The sequence below is a fragment of the Neolamprologus brichardi genome, chromosome 6 (assembly GCF_056152115.1).
Source record: "Neolamprologus brichardi isolate AB-2024 chromosome 6, ASM5615211v1, whole genome shotgun sequence".
Taxonomy (NCBI): Eukaryota; Metazoa; Chordata; class Actinopteri; order Cichliformes; family Cichlidae; genus Neolamprologus; species Neolamprologus brichardi.
The window spans coordinates 9,814,850-9,830,379 of record NC_142109.1 but is presented as its reverse complement, the minus strand read 5'-3'; the positions used below and the strand labels follow the sequence as shown (position 1 = coordinate 9,830,379).

The window sequence follows — 15,530 nt, the reverse complement described above, 5'->3', positions numbered from 1 at the left end:
AGTGGCTCCAGCTGATTTGGTTACACGCGCTTTTGACAGGGAAATGTCAAGTTTTGAAACCTGAGCTTAAAGATTGCCTGTGTGCGTTTAAGCACAACAAAATAACATCTACACAGTCAGAGGATGCAGCGGAGGACGTCTTCACAGATTCCCTTAGTGACTGATAAAAAAGCAATAAAATAACACGCTTTTTCACAAAATATGCATTTATTTAGAGGATTTTGATGTGAATAAACTTCAGTTGAGCTTTTACATCCCACTTATGTGAGTGGCCACTGTGACATCATTCAGTGGCAGGTTGGACATGGCAAAGAAAGTGTTTGGCAACTCTTTTGCGTCACATCAACTCTGGGATTGTCTATATTTAGCTCATATTCTCATTTAAAATGATGCACTAACAATTTACTGCAACACATTGCCATAGCTATATGTTTTAAATGTGGCTGGGGTCCTTATAGGATGATGGGTCTTTTTTTTTTTAAATTAATTACATGAAATATGATCAAAAAGGTTTGTAAGTACAGTTGTAAAAATGCTGTCACTGTGCCTTTATGGTTCTCTCCTCCTGAGGGCTGGATCTCCTCCACTGCGAGCCTTCAACTTGAATTTTGTTGCGGAAGAGAGGACAAAGTCGCAGGGAGCCAAATCTGCCTTTTCAGTGAGCTGTGTGTAATTTGGAGTGAACATTCTCCCTTTGATGCTTCAGGGTGCTACGGGAGAACTTGGCACTGAGGGGGTGATCCCCCGGGACAAATTCAGAAGTAGGTCAGAAAAATCAACAACCACTCTCCTGGTCTCACCCACAGCGCCACCTTTGGGGCTTTAGACTACACTGAGTCTGAGTCATAGCTGAGATCCAGGGATAAGCTTGGACATCCAAGCTGGGAGCGATGCATAGCAGCGGCACTGTGAGTGGTGTAAAGGTGCAGGTGACAGTGGGCACATTTAAATCAGTGGAGTGGAGTCACAAAACTTTTTGATTACAACTCAACTGCTGCATTACAAATACCCAGATGAAAGAAGTTAACAAGCAAACAAATAAAAAACCACAATTAGCGTGCTCCTCTTGGATTCAACGAATTTCAATATTACAACAACATGAAGAGAAATGTACCTTGATTTATTCGTGTGTGCGTTAGTAGCAGTCCACTATGACCTCTTGCCCTGGTTGTGTGTTTGAATGAGAGTGAGAGGTGCTCGCAGTTAGTATGTCCTGCAGTAGTGAGAGGGGCGAGTTATGCACGTGGTCACTGCTTCTACTGAGGATCTCCAGCCTCTCGTCCAAACCCAGAGAGCCCAACGCTTCACACACGCTTACGCGCTCGCAGTGACTCACAACGCTCGCTCCTTCCTCGCTGTGGTCTTCAAAGCTGGGGGCATTGAGTGCATTTAAATCTCTCTCAGCATTAGCCTCAGTCCTTACACCCAGTATCTTTCTGATCTCCTGTGCCCAACCTGCTCTGGGCAGCTCACAGGACACTCTGGCAACTGTCGCCGTGGCAGCAGATACATCTGGGTCCCCTTGCGATGCTGGACAAACCGTCACTCTGAGTGTTATCAGCAGTCTACAGGCCTTTAAAGCTACAGGCCTATCGCAATCAACCAGACCGCTCAGCAATGCAGAGATGACTCCCTGCTCAACTAGACTCTTCAACACGCCGACTAAATCTGACTCCGCGTCCTGTGCGCGCGTGTCTCCGTGTGTGTGAAGTGTGTAGGCTCGGTCAGGCATCACAGCGTACGCGTGTGGTTGGGCCGGACGTGCGTCCGAGCCCTTCGTGTAACTCCCGTGCCCCAAAAAGGCTTTGTCCAGCAGCAACTCCGCCAGCTCCAGCGTGTGAACTTTGACCTCCCAGTCCAGATCGGCACAGCCTCGTGAGAGGACGGAGCGTACAGACTGCATGAGGAGAGAGCAGGAGGGGGAGGCAGGCGACGACGGGGGCGTGTGTGACGTATTTGAAGAGAACCAGGCGATGAAGAACTGTACAACAGCCCTCCTGGCAAACCCTTCTGTGTCCTGGGAGAGAATCTCAAGCAGCCGGGTCACGATTTCAGTCTGGAGATAGACGGGACATCGAGTTAGCAAAACCGGGCAAGTTCAAATCAAACTACAGATGAACTATTATCATTTAAATCTGATATCTGTTCTGAGCTCCACTATCTCTATCTTGAGTGTTGCTGTTATTCCACAGAACAAAACAAAAAGTGGAAAAATTCTTCCCTAATGCAACTGATGCTTTGAACAGAAGCTGGAGGCGTTTTCAGCTCAGGCTGTCTACTATTAGGAAGGTCCACAGTTCGACGCCCAGCTCATCTAATGTCACAGTGTCTTGAGGCACAATAATAAACGCCAAATCCCACTGCATCTCTGCTCTGTTGCCCTCTCAGAATAAGCCTTTTACTTCTACTAAACACAGCGTGTTATTGCCTTTGCCACAAAGCTGAACAGTTGACTCAAACAAGTGCAGGTTCACACAGAGCACATGTGGCAGGTGTGAAAGAGTCTGGACAGACCACGGCAAAAATTATATAATTATTGTGAATGCAAGATCATCTGTGAAAACAACGGGGCACCACTGGTGAACCTGCCAGTCCAGGTGTTTTCTTACTAATGCCTGTGCCAATCTGTGCCCACACGCTCCACTGAAGGATGCTGGGTACTTGTGCCACCCTCATGGAGTCTTCTTCTGACAGCTTGGTGATAAAGCCTGCTGGAGGACATTTTGCAGGGCTCTTACTAAAAGGAACAGATACTGATAATGCCCTTGGGTGTTATCAGTATCTGTTCCAGTGGTGACAAGAACACCAACCAAGAAGCAAAACTAGAAAAAAATCAGTTGGAGGGATGAGGAGAGAAGAATGATCTGTGGCCACACTGTGTGATCTTCTTGTTGCCTCTTCAGTGCACATGTTGTCACTTTTATTTGCACCAAAGCAGGTAAAATTAACCAGTTTGTTATACGAATACATGCTACATATATAATACCGGTGTTAAGTTTCTAATATTTACTGTTCTTGAGTATTCACATGTGTCTTTATCCTCCTGTCATGCATGCACGTTCGTGTACACATTCCTTGGTCCTATTTCGACAGGTTTGCCTTTACTTCTTCTCACCTGCTCCTGTGTGGGTGCTGCCCCCTCCTGCCAGCTGTGCATCACTGTCTGTGCCAGTGCTTTGATCGCACTGGCTCTCACATAACTCTCTGGATCCTGCAGAGCCTCCCGGAGGAGAGGAGTGGTACAGCAGCAGCCACCCAGCAGGGCCTCAGAGGCATCGCACGCCTGCTCAGCTGGCGCCTGGCAGACACGCATCGCTCCCAGGTGCCCCAGAAACTCCATCGTTGAGTCTCTTACCTCCCAGCGCATGTCACACGCACGCTTCTTCACCACCTGGACGAGATCTAACAGACACAAACAATGTGATTTGTTGTGCAGATCTATTGCACAGGCTTTATGAGCTACAGGGAAGATGCTAACGCTGCGATTTACCGTGTCTGAGCTGGTCTGTTATAAAGGAGACGTCTGTGCAAACACTCATCCACTTTACCAAGGCTTGGTAGGACTTATGTAGCACCTGAAAAACAAAGACACAGTCATCTTATCACGATGTTCAGTCCAAAAAACATTTTTGTTCCCCTCAACCTGCCTTTTAAAATCTTGAACCTTTCTCTATCTCATTAGTTCTTGTCCATTCAAAAATAAGAAGCAGAAACTTGTGCTTTTTACATGACTCTATGACAATTACAGAAAATTATGTAAAGAAGATTTTTGATGCTTGAAAGTGAGCAAAAGAAATTTAACTTTGACCTGTGTAAAAACAGGTTGAGATACTCAGGTTACTGACGCCATCTGGTGGATGGTTTGGGACTCTTAGTTCCAAATAATGAAAGAAGTGACAGTCCCTTCAACGTACAGTGATACTTTCAGACAACAGTGTGTTACGACCACAGTCTGGGGAGAGATATTCTTGGCTTCGTGCGCTATGGAAAAACTTGACTAACTCCAACTTTAACCACATCCATCACCTTTACAACAAACTAGAAATGAAACTCTAAGCTAGATCTTCCACAGGTCAGGATATTGACCCAACCCAGTGTAATGGGATGAGAGCCAGGGTGCATCCATATTAGAGCAAACACAGAGAAACAGACTCACGTTTTAATTCACACCTACAGCCAGTTTAGGTGTGAATCAAAGCAGCTGTACAAATCTCTGATAGTTGTGATCATCTTACATCTGTGAACAAAAACACGCACAAACTTACAGTGGGATCAGAATCAGGATTGTCCAGATACTGTATCAGAAGTGTGAGCACGTCAGTCAGCTTGCCATTTGCCCCTGAAACACAAACAGACACATAAATTAACTCAGCGTGTTCCTTTAGCATTTGTTTTTTTCATATATACCATATATTGCTTGTGTTTTGTAAAAGTATCTTACAGAATTTTTAAAAACTCATCACTTTACTTTTAATACATGCACTGAAGGTCTTTATATCCTCCATAAAGAGAATGGTTGTTTTCAGTATTCCCTTTTAGTTCCATTCATGTAATATGGATTCTAACACTAATGACAGCTTCACCTGGGCTGTTACTGACAGCTGTCAGAGCCTCTAGAGCACATTTCTGAACTTTCCCACTGCCAATGACATTCCTGAAAACTTCACTACAGCCAGCGGACGAGGAGGACAAGTCGCCGCTGCAGATCCTCAGTAACGACAGAATTCCAGACACGATTAAATCCGGAGCGCAGGGGAGGCAGTCAGGATCCTGTGGGAGAGAGGCAGATTATAAGCCTTTCCATGCGTTAGAAAAAAAGCTAACACCTTATAACGTGGCCTGCGACTAAGGGCGTGTTACTCCTATCATTCAGATTTTATCAGAAGTTACAATGTAATTATGTTTACATACATCTACTTAAGTGTACAGTACAGGAAAGAATTATTATTATACATGTTATCACCTTATTCAAGTGTGCCTGCCTTTAATTGTGTGTATGTAAATATAATTACATTGTAATTACAAATAAAATACCCTAAAAAGTCTGTTTTATTACAGAGGAATTAAAAATTATAGTGTTAACCGAAAAAGATCCAATATTTACTTAGCCACTCTCTCCTGTCCTTACACTCACCATGTGTGCGATCTGAGGTGTGTTTGTTAGACACACACTGATCATGGAGATGCAGGAGGTTTTGCTCTTCAGCTGCTCAGTCATGGCAAACCGATGCATGTCTCCTATAGGCCCAGATCTCATGTTACTCCATAACATAAATGCAAGATAACACCGATTTTTCTCAAGAGTGTACGTCTTTGTGGGTCACCTGCAGTGTTTGTGCCTAGTCGGTTCTGGCCAGATATGATGTCGAGGGGTAGCAGCAGTAATCTCACAGACTGAGCCGTGTGGACACGGTCACTGCACATAAAACCAGAAGAAGAAGAAGAAAAGTTTGCAGACAAGATACTAGACTGACAAATCCTCATGGCTTTTTAACAGAAAACCCAACCTCAACAGACTTTTGTGTACAGAGTTTGTGTTGGCTGATCAAGCTGTGCTTACTGATGGCTGCCGCGGAGAAAAGCAGCTGCAGCATGGACGAGGTCAGCAGGTTTCCTGACGTTCAACATGAAAGTTAAAAGACGGGTGATGCGCTGGTCTGGGATGCGGCTGCAGGAGCAAGCACAGCAAGAGTCTATAAACTAAACCAGAAAGAGGCTGAACAGCAGCACAGTCACTAATGTATACTTAAAAACAACCACTAAGTAAATGCTGTGAATGATGGCTGACCATTACACTGTCCTGTTGTATTGCATAGATCAACAGAACAAAGCCATTGATGCTATATCTATTAGCAGATTTGCATATTCAGCCAGGAAGCTCCACTGTCCTCACCATCCTCTTAAAGTCACTACTTAAAATCTAAATAATCTCTACTAGAGACAAAAAAGGACAGACAACTCTATAATGCTACACTCTACTGTGTTTTATGAGGGGTTTACCTGCATGCAGCTAGAATGACATCCATCAGAGGCAGTGTGAGTTCACTACAATCTGCTGCCACCATTTCCTCCAGAGAAGCTGTGACTGTCTGCAGCAGCTTGTCACGCAGAGGAGGCTTGGTCTGGCCCAGGAGCAGAGCCAGCAATCTGAGGGTCTGCTGACACTGATGAAGCTGTGCGCTTCCCTTGGGAACCCCCAGCGCCCTCTTGAGGTACTCTGAGATTGCATCGACAACAGCGGTGCAATCTTGGTTTATTTCCATGGGCTCGGCTGGGTTTTCTACAACTGCCTTGGACACGCTTGTGTTCTGCTCATCTTCCTTCTTATCGGTGCCATTACATCCTATAGATGAGACAGGCTGACAGAACAGCAGGACGTGGGCGAGCATTTGATTTGCAGCTGAGGCAACAAATAGGCTTGTGTCTGTCTGGAGTTGCAGAAGCGGCTCAATGAAATCTAAAAAAAACAAACAAGATAATACATATATATGAGAATGCATCAGAATTACAACAATATAATACTTATAGCACAGTGCCTCTCGCCCTATGGCAGCTGGGAAAGATCCAGCCCCCAGTGACCCTGAATTTGATATGCAGGAGCAAACAAATGAAAGGATGAACAGAAATAGCATATTATCCTTACCACTAATGATCCCCCTCTCATGAATCGATGCACAAAACTCACCTGCTTGTATAAAGAAGCTAAGACCATTTGGATGCTGCAGTGTGGTCCTTAAGCCCTGGATCCAGCCAATCCGTATGCAGGGATCCTCCCAGAGCCCTAACTCCTGCCAGTGCTGACAGCTAAAGACAAGATCCAGAACTAAGGACTCCTGCAAGAGAGAGAGGGAGGCACAATAATAGGGCACATAAGCATTGGAATATTTTGTAACAATTTACTAAATGCACCAGGCGTCAGAAGCTCTACCTTAAGAACTATGAAGTCATCCTCAGCAGCAGCCAATAAGCCGATGAGTCTGAGAGTAAAGGAGAGGACACCTGGGGCTGAAGCCGTGTCATGAATCACAGCAGATATGAGCTCAAGCAGACACGGACAGGCCTCCAGCAGAGACTCCCCTTCAAAGAGTGAACGAAAAGAAAAACAATGATACAGATTTACACAGGATCAGTTTTTTATGTGCACTATAAAGAGAAATGATAAAGGTATAAAAGACATGAAAAAGGAACATTTTGAATTTAAATTTATCTTTATTAATGCAATATAACATATATATATATAAGTATCTTTGAGTTTTGGGATCTTTTACAAAGTGTAAATGTTATCTGCAAATATCGGTGATATAATCTGAGTAATTATCACCTACAAATACAATGATTCGCTGCATGGTATTAAGTTTTGATCAGTTCTCTGGAGAATGAGGGCTCTTTAAAACACACCTTTCAGCTTTTCATGTATTTTGAAGCTGGGTTTTTTTTTTTTTCGGAGAACTGGAATGTAAATGTGCTTGTCTCTGTCTCAGCTTGTGTCGTTTAAATATGCTATAAGCCATAAATCAAGCAGAAGTGACAGTCAACACAAAAAAGACAGTCATCGCATGTTTGTTTAATTTTCAAAATATCTGTTATTCAACCCAGGGTCGGGGGTTACATAGTATCGATTAGATGGTACTTTTAATAATATAATATTTGAATCGATCCTCCTATTAGAAAGATAGTGGGAGAGGGGGAAGAATGAAGACACTATCCTGTTAGGGTCAGTACTACTAACCAGCCTCGGTGAGCGCTGTGAACCAGTCCAGCAGTTTCTCCAGAATGGTGTCATCGGGCAGCGAGCTCCCTGAGGCCGCCAGCACTTCACAGACCCGGGGCAGCAGTGACACACACTCTCTGTCCATGGTGCTAAGGTGTGCGTGTTAATAACCGCCGTTGCTAGCTTAGGTCTTTACAACTAGGAGTTATATAAAGTCTACACATTCTCTAACCACTCATGTCAATGTAAATGTGACCTCTAGCTAAATTATGCAGTACAGACCAAACTGAAGCAGCCACTTTAAACACACAAAGTCGTTGGTTTTTGTACTTTACTAAACGAACGTCTCGCGGGAAACAGTTTCGGATCTACCGGTGTGTCGTTTCCTTTCCCGTGCTTCTGGGCGGGTCTCACGCCGCTGCGCTCTTCGCTGATCTCTAAACATCACCGTGGGGGAAAATTACCACCAGTAGCTGTTGTACTTCCGGTCCCTATGCTTTACAGCTTTACTGCTTCTGCGCAGCCTTTCCACGCGCCTTTGAGGAGGTTCCGGTGTCGCGTTTCCGTCACGTCGTCCATTTTCACGGATCCGCACATGGTGCTACACCGGCTGAGGATCGCCAGCCTTTTCGTTTTCGGGATTTTTGCTCCGCTGTAGACAAAAGTCCGTGTCGTAGTTCTGTTAAATGAAAGAAACGGTGGATATGGTGGACGACCCCGAGTATGAAGAGGAGGAGCCTTCCTTCAGCGACCCGGAGGACTACGTGGACGATGTCGACGACGACGGTAAGCAGTCACAGGAAAAACGCCGGCTTCCCGGCCTGCTGTTAGCAGTTAGCTAAGAGCTCAATGGTGGGGATGTTTTAGATGCTACAAAGCTAGCTAGCTTGCCTCTCTGCTCACCGGCACGTAGTAATAGTGAATAGTGAATAGTTAACAGTGAACATGAGCTGGATGCGTAAGCGTAATTACCAGGAATACAACAGCGACACCACCCTTTTTCTCCAAAAAACTCCAACATAACGTTATCACAGTGTACTTAACGCCCGTTACAGCCTCACCCAGACCCCACACTGGGGCCTGTGCGATCTGAAAAACCGAAACAGGATTTTAGCTAGTAAAGCCGTTAGGGCACATTATTTTCTCTGTGCTGTTTGCCTATATAAAGTAGTTTGAATGGAGCAGCTGGTTGTAGCTCAATGGTAATCCTAACCCAGGTCTGAGGGGCGTTTGCTCAGTAGAGCTTTTCAATTGTGCAAGTTTTGCAGTTGTGGTAAAATGACTCATCAGATACACGTGTTTTGTCTGTAGTAGTCACAATATAATTATTTATGTATATAGAAACTTTGGGGTAAATTTACAACAAAATTAGTACCATTTAATCTTAATATGCAAGCTTAAGTTAAACAAAGACACAAATGAAATAGCTTCTGTGAAGCTAAACACGCCAGCATAGCGGTTCTTTATCCTCATCAAAATGATGTATATTAAGCAGTGAGTGTAAAGGAGATGTACTATTGAATCAACTTTATTACGATGTCATTATATGTTGTCTACTTATAAATCATGAAGCTTAAACGTACACATCTCTAATGGAAATTTAAACAAAAGAACTGTGTCTATTTCAACGATGCAGTCTTCCCTTCCAGTAACTGAAGTGGTGGCTATAAAGTTTAGATTGGTTCTTGTTTATGAAAAGAAGGTCGTCATTAAAATGAGATAAGAACCCCAACCCCACACAGTCCGATCAGCTTGTTCATCACCCCTGACCCTCCTCCTTCACTTTTCAGAGCTTCTTGATGACATCCTGAGGGAGAAACCCCAGGAGGCAGACGGCATAGACTCGGTGGTGGTGGTGGACAACGTCCCTCAGGTGGGCCCGGAGCGTTTGGAAAAGCTCAAGAACGTCATACACAAGATCTTCTCCAAGTTTGGCAAGATCACGACCGAGTTTTACCCAGATGCAGATGGCATGACCAAAGGGTAAGACCACAGATGTTTTCTTCTGTTCTTTTGTGCATCTGTTTTGATTCAAGGTGGATTTCCGGATTTGAAGCAGAGGGTTTTTGTTTTGTTTTTTAGTAATTGTTTTTTCTCCTCGTTACAGTTACATCTTCCTGGAGTATGCTTCTCCTACTCAAGCCCTCGAAGCAGTCAAGAACGCAGATGGATACAAACTCGACAAGCAACACACGTTTAGGGTCAACCTCTTCACTGACTTTGACAAGTGAGTATGCAGTACCACCCAGTAAATGCATTGTCCAGGTATTGCTTGCCAGACTTGGAATACAAGTAAATAATCGCCCCTTTGTTTTTCTCAGATACATGAACATCAGCGATGAATGGGAAGCTCCAGCTAAGCAGCCTTTCAAAGACTTTGTAAGTGTTACCTTAACTTTTCAGTCATAATATAATGAATCTGTTTATAAGACTTAGAATTTGTTTGACAAAAATAGCTTCATGTCAGCACTTTCATTATTAAGTTGACCTTCATAAATCAACAGGACAGTCTCTATCCTGAAACCCTGCAAGCGACAATTACTTTGTCTGTGTTTTCAGGGGAATATGCGCCATTGGATCGAGGACCCAGATTGCCGTGACCAGTACAGTGTGATCTATGAAGCTGGAGAGAGGACTGCCATTTTCTCCAACGACGCTAAAGAGCCAATCACAGTTGAAGAGAGAGCGGTGAGTTTTTAATTACTCACACAGAGTTGGTGGGAAATGCAGGGCTTGGTCAGTAGTCACTGGTTTGGAGAGTTCTGATGTTTTTCCTGCTTTGATGCAGCGCTGGACAGAGACGTATGTCCGATGGTCTCCTAAAGGTACCTACCTGGCTACGTTCCACCAGCGGGGAATCGCACTGTGGGGCGGCGAGAAGTTCAAACAGATTCAGAGATTCAGTCATCAGGGTGTGTCCCTCATTGACTTCTCACCATGTGAAAGGTAATAAAAAGTCAATTTTTTTTAATCCAAAGAAGCACATTATAGTGCACAGAGTATCCCGTTCTAGTAATTATTCATTAGTGATTTATTTATTTCCTGTAAATAAGGCGACGTCACCTAAATCCTGTGGGTTGTTGCACCATGACCTGGGGAGAGCAAAGGATGATTAATATGCAGATAAAGCACTCTAAAGAGGTGCCGAGTTGGCCTGTGAGCCACTGTCTGATTTTAATGTGTGGTTGTGTTGGCTTCCAGGTATGTGGTGACCTTCAGTCCACTGATGGACACCAAGGAGGACCCACAGGCCATCATCATCTGGGACATTCTGACCGGACAGAAGAAGAGAGGCTTCCACTGCGAGAGTTCTGCACATTGGCCTATTTTTAAGTCAGTATTATGCTTTCTCTCTTTTAAATCTAATTTAAGTCAAATTTGCTGCTCCTTGCAGAGTTTGGATGCTTCTTCTAATTTTACATGTTTGTTGTCAGATGGAGTCATGATGGGAAGTTCTTTGCAAGGATGACACCAGACACACTGAGTATCTATGAAACTCCAGTAAGTAGGCCTGAAAACAGTCTAGATGCGTTTAAAGGAAATGTGCAAATGATATTAAAGGTTTATGTTTTGTTTTCTTCTTGTAGTCTATGGGCTTACTGGACAAGAAGAGTCTCAAGATTACTGGGATAAAGTAAGAGTCCTTCATACTCTCATTCTTTAAAAAGCAACGGCATTTTGTATAGAGATATTAATGTTTGTGCATCTTCAGGGACTTCTCGTGGTCTCCTGGTGACAACATCATAGCATTCTGGGTACCCGAGGACAAAGACATCCCAGCCAGAGTGACTCTGATGCAGATGCCCTCCCGTCAGGAGATCCGCGTTCGCAATCTCTTCAATGTCGTCGACTGCAAACTGCACTGGCAGAGAAACGGGGATTATCTGTGTGTGAAAGTTGACAGGACTCCCAAAGGAACACAGGTACTCATAGACAGAGGACAAACCGCTTATATGTCACAGATTTCTTTAAAAAAAACAAAACAAGAAATAATAAGTTGATGTTTTTTGCCTTCTCAGGGTGTCGTTACCAACTTTGAAATCTTCCGCATGAGAGAGAAGCAGGTTCCTGTCGATGTGGTGGAAATGAAGGGTAAGACATGTATTTGTACAAACACAGAAATGAGCTGCAAGTAATTCTAATTCCCACAGAAAGGAAGTTAATCTGTTTCCCTTCGTGTTGTTTTCCTTCTAGAAAGCATCATAGCGTTTGCATGGGAGCCCAATGGCAGTAAGTTTGCTGTCCTCCACGGCGAGTCGCCAAGAATCAACGCCTCCTTCTATCATGTCAAAAACAACGGCAAGATCGAGCTCATAAGTGAGTAGAAGGACAGGCATGCAATGTTATAGCAGAGCGTTGTTGCTTCTAATGTGTCCACTAAACTGAATGTGACACTTTTCCTTTCACAGAGATGTTTGACAAGCAGCAGGCCAACAGTATCTTCTGGAGCCCACAGGGACAGTTTATGGTGCTGGCTGGGCTCAGGAGGTAGGTTTTATCTGAGTGTGTGTGTGTGTGAGATTAATATAAGAAGCCACTGATGACAAACTAAACATTTTTTCTGACACCTCGTATGAGAGCTAAGCTCCTGATTCTAACGCTAATCTGAGGCTTGTGTTTCATTAGTATCTGTAGAGATGAGTGTCTTTGTACATGGATATAACCGCGTTGCCTCTCCTTTGCAGTATGAACGGAGCTCTCGCCTTTGTAGACACATCAGACTGCACCATGATGAACATAGCAGAGCATTACATGGCCTCTGACGTGGAGTGGGATCCAACGGGTCGCTACGTCGTCACCTCCGTCTCGTGGTGGAGCCACAAGGTGCGTAGCGCTCCACGGGCCTCGCCAGTCCTTTGCAGATGAGAGGAAATGCAGTCTGGTCTTTTTCTGTCATCCATTCACTTCGTTTTTCTCCACCTTTACGTGCGTGCTAGGTGGACAATGCGTACTGGCTGTGGACGTTCCAGGGCCGACTCCTCCAGAAGAACAACAAGGATCGATTCTGTCAGCTGCTCTGGAGACCAAGACCTCCAACCCTGCTCAGCATAGAACAGATAAAGGTACAGTTTCTTCTCTATATTGTGTGTGTGTGTGTGTGTGTGTGTGTGTTGTTGAGTGTGTAGAGCCAGTGACGACAAACATAATTTTTCTGACACCTCGTATGAGAGCTGCACCGTGGCTCCTGATTCTACCTCTAATCTGAGGCTCCCAGCTACACCACATTATACATGTGTCCACCATGTACTGCGATGATGCGTTTGTGATTGTGAAGCCATCTGTCACGTTAACATGCTGTCATATACACTCATCTGTTCTCTTGCAGATGATCAAAAAAGATCTGAAGAAATACTCAAAGATCTTTGAGCAGAAGGATCGTCTGAGCCAGTCCAAGGCTTCTAAGGTTTGACCTGTTTATATTTATGTTTTAACTTATCTTTGGGAGAGTTTGTTGGAAATGCTTTTCCCAATTTTTCATGTGCTGTCCCCCACCTCTTCCATCAGCATTGGATAGGCCCCTTTTTATTGTCCTGTTAATTTGCAAGTTTATCATCTCCTGTATCTCTTTAAAGAAATTTAAAGCGTTTTGCTAACTTTTATATTGACTCTATAGTATAATTCACTGAGGCTGCTAACACTTTACATGCTTTCATGGTAATACAAGCTGTGTGTTCACACTGAAATGTAAGCTTTGTGGGTTATGATGCTGAACTCTGCTCTGTGTGAGTAGGAGCTGGTGGACAAGCGCAGGGCAATGATGGAAGACTACCGACGGTACAGGGAGGAGGCGCTGAAGATTTATCAAGAACAGAAGAGCATTCGCCTCGAGCTCAGAGGAGGTGGGGCCTCTCACTGTTATCTCACTCACTGTTAACTTGCCTTTGAGGCTTTTTCTTAAGAGTGCTGAAATTTTTGTGTCATGTAGGAGTTGACACAGATGAGCTGGACAGCAATGTGGACGACTGGGAGGAAGAGACCATTGAGTTTTTTATCAACGAAGAAATCATTCCCATTGGAGATCTGTAGTCCCCTACGCAGGTAACATACTGCACAGGTTGTTGTGGAGTCTTGTCAGCAATTTGTCTTGCAGCCTTTGATTTCACTGTGGAGATGTGTTCATATTTCAAACATCCGGCTATAAAACTTTACATTAGTCCTCATAATGCGGTTGCATATAAATTAGGGGATGCATATTGTCTTCAGTTTTAATCTGAAGTGGCGAACAGAAAAATTAATGCCATTCCCGCATGCTCATACAGTCAGCAGCATCTTCATCACCCCCCCCTTTTGCTCACAGTCTCACTCTGCATTTCTGCTCTCGTCTTCCTCTTCAGTCCATCCGTTTTTGTGTGGAAGAAGGAGAGAGGAGCTACGTCATTGATTGGAGAAGGACGACGACCACGCTGTGAATCTTGGGGCTTCATCTCGGGCCGCAACGTTCAACTCATCATCAAAGTGCGCCTTACGGATCAGCAGTTTCATCGAGAGACAAAAGAGAATACTTTGTATTGCCTATTTTCTCTTTGTCTCTCAGCATCATCTTCCCCATTTTTATTTCCTCTGTGGACTTTAATATTTAGCAAAACTGCCTCCTACTCTGTTCATTAGTTGGAGTCTCAGTGTCTAATCTCAAACTCCATCCTGTGTTGGACCTTCCTCAAGCCCCCCTGGGGATTTTTTTTGAACTAGCCTCACCATGCTAGTCTGTTGTTACAGGGCAGCACAGAGTGCCATACCATTCAGGGGTGGAGGTGTTGTGAATAAACAAGTAGCCTTGTTAATAAATGTGCTGATGTGGCGCTATAGTGGCCTGTATCCTCCTCCTTTCAGACTAGGCTTTCACACAGGGAGGGGGCGCGCAGTGGGGAAACCTTTAAATAAACAAACAGAATACCACCTGACTCTGTCTCACGGTTTGGTTATTATTAGACTGAGTCCATTGAAATATGGATTGGTCACATGATCACATGTGATATCAGAAAGCTAACAGAAAATTAACCTGCATCAGTCTGGAGCAGTGTTTACACAGTAAATATGCTAAAACTGCTGCAGACTTGATAAAATAATTCAAAGATGTACAAAGCCGTTGTCGTTCACTGATGTCTAATAAAATATTACTGAGTACCCTGATCATACTAATTGGGGTATGTGGATTATTGATAATCTGGATTATTGGTAAAGATGCTAAGATTAAAATTGTAATTGTTGATTATATTTCTGTATCTGATTCTTTGCTGTTTCACCTTGTGATTCCTGAGGGGAGGGGGCGGGGTATAGGCCAGCTAAGTTCTTGTCATCAAATCACATCAGGATATAAAAGCTGTTCTTACTCACATGCAGCACCCTCCAGGAGGCACATGTACAGCAGAAGTACTGTGGTTTAGATGAAGGTGTTTCCTGAGTAATTAAGGCAGAACAGGGCATAATCGCCCACTAACTGTGAATATTCCACACAATTACACACGCTAATTTCACATCAGTGCAGGTTTTGTACTAGTGAGATGTCTAATTGACATCCAAACCTGCTACATTGGTCATTTAAACTGTTAATGCACCTCCAAGGAGTCTTTTCTAAAATAAACGATGTTTGGGTGTGCATGTGAAATCCACTGCAAGGAAAACACACCGATCCTGATCATGGACAGTGCTCGTTCTCAGCTGGAACAAGTTCCTTCAACTGGGCCAAATGTGACAGCTACAGATGTAGAAAAGTGTCAAGACAAAAGTACCAATCATCATCAACAGGTTTGCTCACATCTCTTCAGTATTAACAGCATCACAGTCACATATACCTTTTCTCTATTAGACATGAGTTTGT

The 15,530-nt window shown here is 44.0% G+C and overlaps 2 protein-coding genes and 2 non-coding genes across 4 annotated transcripts; 3 read left to right on the top strand and 1 right to left on the bottom strand.

The window, feature by feature from the left end:
* Positions 1–16: 16 nt before the first annotated feature.
* brat1 (BRCA1 associated ATM activator 1) lies at positions 17–8,513 on the bottom strand. The gene is made up of 12 exons (XM_006796151.3): positions 7,730–8,513; positions 6,929–7,077; positions 6,686–6,833; positions 6,001–6,457; positions 5,561–5,668; positions 5,325–5,416; positions 5,135–5,238; positions 4,584–4,770; positions 4,266–4,339; positions 3,491–3,575; positions 3,116–3,402; positions 17–2,056 (listed from the first exon to the last, which is right to left on the bottom strand). The coding sequence occupies exons 1-12, from the start codon at positions 7,854–7,856 to the stop codon at positions 1,136–1,138; spliced, it is 2,739 nt and encodes a 912-aa protein (XP_006796214.2). The 5' UTR covers positions 7,857–8,513; the 3' UTR covers positions 17–1,135.
* On the top strand, positions 8,109–14,613 carry eif3ba (eukaryotic translation initiation factor 3, subunit Ba). The gene is made up of 19 exons (XM_087841642.1): positions 8,109–8,497; positions 9,502–9,694; positions 9,819–9,938; positions 10,033–10,090; positions 10,271–10,399; positions 10,500–10,657; positions 10,913–11,044; positions 11,146–11,212; positions 11,299–11,345; positions 11,424–11,634; positions 11,731–11,803; positions 11,906–12,028; positions 12,121–12,199; positions 12,397–12,535; positions 12,649–12,774; positions 13,038–13,115; positions 13,443–13,551; positions 13,638–13,750; positions 14,047–14,613. The coding sequence occupies exons 1-18, from the start codon at positions 8,398–8,400 to the stop codon at positions 13,736–13,738; spliced, it is 2,043 nt and encodes a 680-aa protein (XP_087697768.1). The 5' UTR covers positions 8,109–8,397; the 3' UTR covers positions 13,739–13,750; positions 14,047–14,613.
* LOC118454603 (small nucleolar RNA SNORD60) lies at positions 12,244–12,325 on the top strand. The gene has a single exon (XR_004843809.2). It is a non-coding gene; the product is annotated as a small nucleolar RNA SNORD60 (small nucleolar RNA).
* LOC118454602 (small nucleolar RNA SNORD60) lies at positions 12,838–12,922 on the top strand. Its single transcript, XR_004843808.1, has one exon. It is a non-coding gene; the product is annotated as a small nucleolar RNA SNORD60 (small nucleolar RNA).
* Positions 14,614–15,530: the final 917 nt, after the last annotated feature.